This window comes from Fragaria vesca, linkage group LG2 (assembly GCF_000184155.1).
Source record: "Fragaria vesca subsp. vesca linkage group LG2, FraVesHawaii_1.0, whole genome shotgun sequence".
Lineage (NCBI taxonomy): Eukaryota > Viridiplantae > Streptophyta > Magnoliopsida > Rosales > Rosaceae > Fragaria > Fragaria vesca.
The window spans coordinates 21,770,999-21,781,393 of NC_020492.1; the positions used below are offsets into that span (position 1 = coordinate 21,770,999).

At 38.6% G+C, this 10,395-nt stretch overlaps 2 protein-coding genes across 2 annotated transcripts; one reads left to right on the forward strand and one right to left on the reverse strand.

Moving 5' to 3' along the window:
- Positions 1-611: 611 nt before the first annotated feature.
- Positions 612-2,480, forward strand: LOC101302323 (probable transcriptional regulatory protein At2g25830-like). Its single transcript, XM_004291133.1, has 7 exons — positions 612-708; positions 788-954; positions 1,044-1,105; positions 1,230-1,386; positions 1,505-1,782; positions 2,150-2,270; positions 2,388-2,480. Exons 1-7 carry the CDS (start codon positions 618-620, stop codon positions 2,478-2,480), a joined length of 969 nt encoding a protein of 322 aa, XP_004291181.1. The 5' UTR covers positions 612-617.
- A 1,374-nt stretch (positions 2,481-3,854) lies between these two features.
- Positions 3,855-7,015, reverse strand: LOC101301466 (carotenoid cleavage dioxygenase 8, chloroplastic-like). The gene is made up of 6 exons (XM_004292799.1): positions 6,710-7,015; positions 5,122-5,865; positions 4,803-4,999; positions 4,514-4,703; positions 4,144-4,411; positions 3,855-3,922 (listed from the first exon to the last, which is right to left on the reverse strand). The coding sequence occupies exons 1-5, from the start codon at positions 7,013-7,015 to the stop codon at positions 4,163-4,165; spliced, it is 1,686 nt and encodes a 561-aa protein (XP_004292847.1). The 3' UTR covers positions 3,855-3,922; positions 4,144-4,162.
- Positions 7,016-10,395: the final 3,380 nt, after the last annotated feature.

Consider the following 10,395-nt stretch of genomic DNA (forward strand, 5'->3'; position numbering starts at 1 on the left):
CTTATTTTATTTTTGGGCCTAGTTATTGGGCCAAATCGGAAACCACACCGAAACCAAACCGGAAAGTGAGTCACCCGAATATCTGGTTTAATGAATTGTCAAACCATATAAAGTGGATTGGATCAAGTTTGAGCCATAACCCGCACCACACCACCCCTATTCTCTTTTTATGTCCGAGGTCGTTTATTAGCACGACTAAAATCTCAGAAAATTGCACCTTGCTATATAGGAGTAGGAGTAGTGTTCAAGACCAAGAGATTTATTGGTCTTTGCCGCAGTAAACTCAATGCCTCTGTTGTGGAAAAGGTATAATGGATGGAAACCCTGCGTTGAAATGTACTGAGTTATATGTGTAAATTGAAAGATTGTAGATACAAGAAAATGAAACTGAAGATTGAAGATGTAAAAGATTCAATTTGTATCAAATGATAATAGGGTGACGCATGGCAGAACCCGTGGCCTTAGGCCCATCTATTGTTGGGTCCAGGGCCCAATAAGACTTGAATTTGACGAAGGTGCGCGCAGGTTCATCCATGGCCATCTCCAGTGGACTCCACGACGAAAGCAGCGGCAGCCTCTCCTAGCTTGCATTCGAAGTCATCAAAATCATAACCAAAATGGGATCATCTTGTACAATCAGAGCTTTAGGTTCAACCCTCCAAAGATTCACTTCCGGTGTCTCTTCCAAATGCCCCAACTCTTCGGCCAGTACGTACTCATCTTCCTCCATTTAAATTCTGAAACATTTTCTGTGAAAAATGAAGTTAAAGCTTAATTTCCGATTCAGGGACTGGTTTGCTGAGTAGAAGCTTGTCATCTTCATCTTCCATTTCACCATTGCCTTCTTTATGGACTTCGACGCCTGTAGGAAGCATCCCCGGAGAAAGAAGAACCATCCGGACCGTCTCTCCTCTCTCCATGGGCCGACGCTCCAGCAAAATCGCTGGCCGAAAGGTTTGCATTTGTTGTTTACTGTTTATGCACACCACATGTTCGATGAAATGCCTGTGTGAGTTTTGAACATTGCCAAATTGGTAATGCAGGGGGCGCAAGACGCGAAGAAGATGAAGCTGTATTCCAAGATTGGGAAGGAACTGGTGTCTGCGTAAGTCAGTCGCTTCTCCGTCTCTCTTACTCAGGGCTGTTTCCTTGATTGCAGTTAATGTTTGAGTATGCTTTCGTTGGTGCGGCATTGAAGTGATCTTTGTTGCCTTGATATGGTAATGCAGTTTGAGGAAGGGCGGTCCGAATCCTGTGACCAACACAGCCTTGGCTAGTATATTGGAGAAGGCCAAGGAGCTTGATGTACCCAAGGAAATCATCGATCGCAACATTAAGAGAGCATCTGAGAAGGGACAAGAAGCTTACATTGAGAAAGTTTACGAGGTTGGTAACTTGGTAACAGTATCATCTGCTATGTGTACTGCTTTCATACTTCATCTTTGTTAGGTTGATGCTTTTCTCAGCTACTATGCAAATACACTAATAAGCTGCTCTGTACTAGGTATATGGTTATGGCGGAGCTAGCATGGTGGTTGAGGTATTGACAGATAAAATAACCCGATCTGTGGCAGCTGTTAGAGAGGTTGTAAAGAACTGTGGCGGGAAGATGGCAGATCCAGGATCTGTTCTGTTCAAATTCAGGCGTGCTCGGGTGGTAAACATAAAAGTTTCAGATGCTGACAAAGATCAGCTCCTCTCCATTGCTTTAGATGCTGGTGCTGAGGATGTTATTGAACCGCCAGCATATGAAGATGATACCGAAGAAGATCAATCAGAACGGTAATGTTTTCAGTAGTGGCTACAATTTTCTAGTTGTTAATCTATGTATATTCTGCTAAATTAACATACACTATAAATGGGAGTTTATGTAGAACTCAGACAACTGTGTTTAAAATAGTAAAACACTCCTGTTGTGATCATACCCCACATGATATCTATAGAGGGGGAGGGTCTTGACCCATTTGATTTTTCTCGTGAGCTTACATTTTCTGCTAAACACAATTTCCAGTGTTGATCATAGTTTCATTCTGGAGATTTGCTTTTAGTTGGAACTTATTCAACTTGAAGGCAGTAGATTCAGTTGTAGCTTGACCTTTTTATCCTGGTGAACAGAGTTCTGATTTTTATTTTCTTTGGCTTGTGATAGATATTACAAGATTGTGAGTGACTCAGAAAACTACTCAGCAATACTTTCAAAGTTACGTGATGAAGGAATCAAATTTGAGACAGATAATGGTTCTGAGCTACTTCCAATAAGCCCTATTGAGGTCTGTCTTCACATGATTTTTTTAAGCCTTTAATCTGTAGCAGGAGTTTAGCATTATCTTTTAATCATTAGTTTTTATTATTCTAAGAGTTGAATTTCTTGTGGTGGCCTGATTCAGGTAGATGACGAGGCTGTGGATTTGAATAAGGAACTTATGACCAATTTACTTGAACTTGATGATGTTGATGCCGTTTATACAGACCAGAAATGAATGAAACCTCCATCTTTATTCATCTCAGAAGTCCAATTGAAGCTCTTGGAGTCAGTGTCTTACAGTATACATGTATCTGGCCGGTTTGTCTTCAGTTTCACCTTTGTAACTTGGAAGTATATGACCTATTTTGAAATAGGAGAGCAGATAGGCTAAGGCCTCATCATTTGGCCCTTCGGCCCTAGCCCGCCCTACCCTATAGGGCTGAAGCCCTACCCAGCCCTTCGTTAGGGTGGGCCGGCCCTAGCCCTTTTCAATTAGGGTGGGGCCAGGGTCAAGCAAATGAAACCTGGCCTTGTCCCGGCCCTAAAAGTCCGCCAGTTAAGCCCTAATAATTACTTATTTTCTATTGTTTTTAATATGTTTATTATTTTTTATATAATACAACTAATCTTGTAAGTTTTATTTCTTTTTAATTTGTATTTTGCTTTGTTAAATAACGATTGATTTTTGGTGATTTAGAGAAATGGTTAATGAAATATATGAATATAACTAAGATTAAATTCATTTTACCCTCATGAGGTTTCGAGTTGACCTCATTTCAGCTCCCAACCTCTCAATTTTGAAAATTTACCCCCTGAAGTTTATAAATTTCATCAAATACGCTTATTTGCTAAGAATCCGTCAAATTGAATGTTAATTTTGACTTTATAGCTCATTTTTAGGGCTAGAACAGTCGGTAAACGACAAAAATCACACTTTATTACCCAATTTATAAGATTTCATGTTAGCATTTAACCTTCAAATTGGACAAAATCTTAACAAATAAGCTAAACTGATGAAAATTAGAAACTTCAGAGGGTAAATTTTTAAAACTGGGAGATCGGGGGCTGAAATGAGCTCAACTCGAAACCTCAGGAGGGTAAAATGAATTTAATTCATATAACTACTTAGATTAATAATTATAGATGTCTTAAGTTAAATATAATGTATATGTATGTTAAATATGAGTAAAAATAGGGTATTGTATCATATATATCCCTTGAGGTTATATTTGAGAAAAAAAAAACTCATGAATTTATTTCGTTAAACAAAATAGCGTTATATTAGGCTCATTCAGCTCTATTCAAATATTAGCCCTAGCAAAATGGGTTTTAAGGGCGGGTAAGGGTTTACATATTTGAGCCCCGACCCTACCCGGTCCTAAAATTTGTTGACCAAGTCAAAATCCTACCCGACTCTACCCTAAACCTTAAAATTTAGGATAGGGCCGCCTCTAGCCCGGCCCATGATGAGGCCTCTGATTGTCACCTCAAGGAAAGGTTACTTTTTTTCACTTTTCTTATTTCTTGTGAAATACAGTAACATTGAAATATGATTGTTTTTTTTAGAACAATAATAAAGAAAAAGAACTCTTCAATAGAAATAAATATAAAGTTTTAATCTTGATGCTTCTGGTCATCAGGAGCCTCATTTGTATGGATATTTTCTCGAAGTTGCCCCTGAACACTAACAAGAAGTAGCACAGTGAGAGATGAACACGAGAAAATGCAGTAAATGATAAAAGGAAAGTCTATTTATAAATAGATGAAAGACTTGCACACACTACAAATAATAGATATGAACATATTTCTTCACGCTGCCTATAAGCTTATCTATGTAATTTTCTTAATACATCATAACAAATGCTACAATTTCTACGTACGTACGTAACAGGTAATACCCTAAGTACTTGATTCACTTCATTTCTTTGGAACCCAGCATCCATGCAGCCCATATGGAAGGCCATAAGGGAACTTGGCTCTAGCAATCTCTTCAAACGTTGTTCCATCTAATACCAATGCGTACCCACCTCCGTTTTTCTCACTGATCATCGAGATCACCACACCATCATCTTCTTCAGTTGCACCTGGTCGAGCGACAAAGAATGGTTCGGATGGCACTGCGCCCTCTTCATACCAATTCTTAGCTTTCTTCTCCACCAAATCAATCTGACATTGTTAGGTCAAAATGTTAACTTCTGTAAGAATAAGCTGAGTACCAACCAGGGATAGCTTCTGCGAAATAGAAGTAGCTAGTGCAGTACTAATTACCTTTGTGAGGGTGTTAGGGAAGTTGCAAGGGCGCTCAGCTCCACAAGCATAGGCATATCTATACTTCTTACCCAAAAACGCAGGGTTTATGCTGCACATGTCCATCCCTTTTCCATGTTCATTTGGGTCTAATGCTGCATCTAGTTCTCCATATGCACTCCCATCGAATGGGATTCTAAACCTTCCAACCCTGCATACATATAAATCATTCATATGAATCATTGACATTCTAACAACATAACATCGCATAATAACATAGTTAACGAGAAAAAATTACATATCGTCTTACCTAGCATCTGGTAGCACATCTTCTTCGCCAGTATATGAACGCAGATTCTGTATCCTAAGCTTATCAAGGATGGTGGTATCAGCGTTGTGCTCGCAACAATCTGCAATGAGTGCCGTCACCCTCCCATCCTCATCTTTCTCTTCATATGCATTAATGAAATGGAAAGTAACAAACAATGGCACTTCCACACTCGCAACCTTCAAAACAATTACATCAAAAACGTAAATAACCAAAAAAAGAAAAATAATTGGAAATTATTAATTCAATGACATATTATTCGAGTTTGGAAGAGAGATCAGTAAGTAGGAGATCGACTTACAATTTTACCACTGGCTTTACACATAGCATGCATATAGGCCTTGGACTCAGGATGCCACTCAAACTTGTACAATGGTGTTGGTTCAGCCCTGAGCAAATTTCCTGCACAATACCTCAACGGCATTTCGGGCACAATTATGTAGTGCTCGGTCATCGGAAAGCTATGAACCCATCCCGGCGCCGGACCTTGTCTGCAGTCAACCCGTCCGATCACCTTCCTTTCATTCGTACCAGGCTCCATTCTCACCACCAAGTAACCCGGGTTGATCAGATCAGGCAACAAAGTCAGGAACTCGGTCTCTGTCACAATAGGATGTGCTGAATGGATCAAACCTCCCAACGAGTCAGTGTACTCGAATTTTCCTATTGTGTCCAAAGTGTCCGGGTCAATCACTATGGACCCTTTTTGGGTCTCAGTGAGGCACACCACCCGGCCATCACCGAGTTGTACTACGCCGGTGTTGGCATTATCGGTAAGGGATGCACCGGAGAATAGGTTGGCCAGCTCACCAATGTAGGATAGGAAATTATCCGGTTTAGGAACTTCTGAGAACTCACGGTAGCATAGCTTTTTGCTCTTCATTGCGGCTTTATAAGCATCGGATTCGATTTGGCGGTGGCCGGCGATCAGACGGCCGTTCTCAAAGTGGAGCTTGGCTAGCATCGCGTAGCCGTCGAAGAGGTGACGGAAGTTGTAGTCCTCAATGTGCCAAAGTCCCGGACCATTTCTTAGGTACGTTCCTTTCTGCATGTATAATAAGTAAATGAGTAAGTATGCCCTAATTGTAATGGATCCGGAATTAATCAAGAGAATCAAACCAATTAATTAGAATCATTCGTTTACAAATACAAAAACAAATACTTGTACAGATTTGGAATGAGACCGTTATACGTAATCCAACCTAAAGTATAAAAATAATAGGACTTGGGAGCTACTAATTAAGAGTAAGGACAAAGAATAAGGCAAAACTTGAATTATATTTCTGGTTGAACATTTTAAAGATCGATAATTAGGAGGAATATACTTTGGCCAGCCCTGCTATTTGTGGCGCGACTAGGATAATCAGTAATTAATCCATTAATTACATACTATATACTTAATTAATAGTAATACACCATTAAGGAGACACACACTTGGTGGTAGGCCTCAATAAGCAATAAGTTCGAATTTTGCTAGGGATTATTTCTTCTTGCTACTTCCGGTATCTCTATGCCTAATTCCGGCAATTTACAGCACAAATGAGTCGGAAAAGATGGTGGCCTTATCTTGCTTCACGATTCTAGCTAGGGTTTAAGTAACTCAGAGGTGAATGAGCTCAGAGTTGAGAATAGAATTCGAAAAAAATTTCTCCTTATTTAACGTCTCTACTTAACACTATTTGAATTGGTATTGAGTTGAATCTTGAAAGTTCTAATTCCTCACAACTGATTTCACAACAGAGATTATTTACGAGTTACGGTATCAGTACAACCTCTCTTTATCGGTGTACTATGATCTGCATAATCTGACATGCAAGCTTATTATCTAAAGGAGACAGAAGTTGTCTATTAATGAAATGGAGGAATTAAGAAATGAAGGAATCACATACCAGCCACAGTGGTATTTGTCCTTGTACGTGCAGCTCTCCTTCCCATCTCTCCTGCCGCACACTGGTCCAAGCTACGTGGCTTCTTCGATCATCACTTTCCTTACTCGGCGGCAGATGAGGAGCTGCAATAGCCGGCAATGGAGGACTTGCGACGTTTGTGGACGTCAAGCGCTTCCTGCTGGTACCGCCCTTCTTTAAGGGATTAAATCCATCTCTGCCACTGTTCGGAATGGAGTGATCGGAAACTGCTGCTCTCGGCAGCAAACACGAGTTTCCACTGCCTACAGAAAATCCTAAGGAAGCCATATTGGGTCAAGCTCAGAGTCTAGCTTAACTAGCGAGCTTGTAGTGATATTAGCTTGAGTTGAAGAGTGAGGAGGTATGAGTTTGTATTTATAGGAAGATCGTGATGAGTAGGAGAGAAATATGATAATTAATCTACAATGCTTTTACATGTTGGCATCTTAATTGGTAGAATTCCCCTTCACTACGAGACATAACTAGCTAGCTTATGTTTAAAATATATTTCTGTGAATATATACATCACAGAAATAAGAAGAGTCATACGTAGTACACAGAATGCCTAGGATATAACACATTTTATGATGCGGTAACTAGGAATTATCGATTCTATTAATTAATGTATAGTCCATGATTAATTAATCTTCTTAGATCAAGTTATTATGGACCATTTAAAATGAAGGAATCTAATTATTCCGAATCGATCTTTGTCATATTTGTACTGTTTCGATTAAGGGTACAGCCAATGACAACCTGTGTTGCTGGACGTGAGTACAAATATAGTGAATTGCAGCCAATGAATTAAATGTCGCCATATGGCTGCAATGGTTTGGTGAAACTGCCTATAGACTAATATTTATGATGAAATTAATCCTTAATATGAATCCTTAATATTCATGATGAAATCAAACGTTATTAATCTGCGGCATGGATCAGATGGATGATCATATTCTAATTAGATGCTTTATATTCTTGTTCCAAAGAGATCCAGTTTGTGTGCCGCGACCAATAGCATTATGCTAGTAGCTAGGGTTTTCCGATTCCATTTTGCAGCTAGGGCTGTTCCTGCATTCTTGGCTGCTTGTTTTATATGTACACAAAATTATATAATCTATCTGTTTAGGGTTTTTCTTCTGTAAACTATCTGTTTAGGGTTTTTCTTCTGTAAACTATCTATTTAGAGTTTACTCCAAGAAAACCAACCTGTTTATGTATTAGGTGATATGTTAGCAGGAGCAACTGTAGGTGAAATATCACATCTTCTTCCTCAGTTCCTCTACATACATTTTAACCATTTTTAGTTCAGTTCATTGATCTGCAAGTGATCATTCCCGGTAAAATTATCATAACCCATTTCATACTTTGATTAACTTTGCAGCAAAACTATGTCTGAATCAAATCAAATGTTTCGCTTTCGAAATCAAATCCAAAGTTGCTGTTGCGCACTTCTTTCTCAGAACGTCATGTGTTAAGATTACCAATGCCACATACTTATCAATCCATCCATGTTCTGGTTCTGAAAGCTCCCCCGCCACTGAAACTGTGCAACTCATTTGTTCATCTGAAATGCATCAGTTTTGACTCTTTCAGTGTATACCGAGAAAACTAGAAGCTAGCTGGTGCGTGCTCACAATTGGAAATAACAGATGAGACTTAAAAATTAAAACTAAATAAGAGAAAATGACAAAGGAAATTCGGAACGATTGATATTATGGGTGATGGATATATGGCCGTCGAAAGTGGGGAGCTCAGACAAACTGAAGCTTTAATTTGTTGGAGAATTTGCGTTCAGAAGCAAATAATGATGTTTTCCATGAAGAATCCACCATATTTCATGATTTCAGCTACTTCATTTTTAATATCCCCACTCAAGTTCTTAGTCCATACTGATTTGGGAAAGTGGAAGCCTCAACTTGTTTCTTTGTATTTTGGTTATTTTTGACATGGGCTCTGGCCCAATGTGTTTGCCACCCAGCTTCTAGTTAATGCCAAAAATTTCTCAATTTTGCTCCACACATGGAGAACAGAAGTACGTCCACCCTAGCATCTTGCAGATGTAGTTTGATTTAATAGTTAGAGTTTAAGAAAGATTATGAGGGGAGTTTCACAATCTCCTATCTGGACCTGTCATCTTTGCGCATTGGTTATGCTAATATTCTCTGTATCGTTCTAATTTTAGAGCTTAATCAATAAAGATTCACTTATTAATTAGCTATAATTGTTTTAAACAACTAAACAAAGTTAGTATATGTTCTTCACGAGCTACGTACAGTATCAAACGAATCGAGGGGAGTGCTAGCCTCGCATACAGTTTCAGTTTGGAACAATGAAAACATCTATCGACTTCAAAACTACTAGTTAGTAACCCACTTGTCCAAATTAAGTGCTTTCATCATTCAAAGTCATGTCTGGTTTGGCATTGGAGGGGAGTACTACAGCAGTTGTTTAGAGAATTCAAGACCCTAGTAATTGCTTGTGTCTCTTCATGCCCTTATTGATTCCCACAGCTTTTCAATCAGAGAATGACCTAATTGCTAGAATGTGGCGGACAAAATTAGGGTTTCCCCATACAAGCAACACCATTCTTAATTTTAATTTTAATTAAGCTTGTGAGTGGATGGTCCAAATCCATACACGTATACACACACAATTGGATTGAATTTGAAATGTGGGTGTGTGGCCTGTGCTGGTGATGCAAAGTGACGTGTTAGTTGTTCATATCGTTAATATTGATACTATTTAGTTGATGCTTAGATAAGGCCAGCATTTGGTTTTTGTAATCTTGTTCGAACTTCTAACTTCCAAAGCTAATTCAACTATTCAAGTCAGCATTAGTGGAAGGAGAATCCATTTATACTCCACAGCATTACAAAAGCAATCGATCATCATGAAAATTCATGATTTCATTAGGAATTTTCAACGTGTAGGTACTCGATCTGCTTACAACTGTCAATTTTGGTTATGGTAGCAGTAATAATTAGATTCTGAATCTTACGCATCAAAAATTATATTTTGTTCAATTTTGGTTATTATGTATGTGTAGTTAATTAGCCATCAAATCGATTCATCGATTTCAATTTATGCTATTGGAATGAAAGATCATTGAGATATAGATACTTTTATATATCATCAAACATCGAGCATGCATCTTATTTTTTCTTTGTTCTTGTTGTATAAGCATCTTGTGCCACCTAGCTACTTACCCAGCGAAGGGCTTTGCTCTCTTCCGAATTCATGACGTACTATTCCTAATGTATGGGACATGAATCAATAAGTTAGGACTGTATCAGAACAAACCTAATTGAATATAAACTTTCATACATGGCCTTTCTAATGAGGGATTTTTTTTTTGACATATATGAGGGATGGGGGATTACACCAACTTTTCGATTATATTTTCACATCTCCACCGTTCAATATGTAGTTCTATATGAGTAGATCACTTCTGCAAATTTTCAGCCAATTTGGTGATCGTTAAGGCATTCAAAACTACGATTTTTAATTATAAGCATGAACGGTTCAGGTCTGGCAGATTTGGTTCGTTCATTGATTTAATCTTGTTCGACATCTTAACGATCACCAAATTGGCTGAAAATTTGCAGAATTGATCTATATATAAGGACCAACAAACTGAACGGTAGAGATTCAAAAATATAATCGAAAAG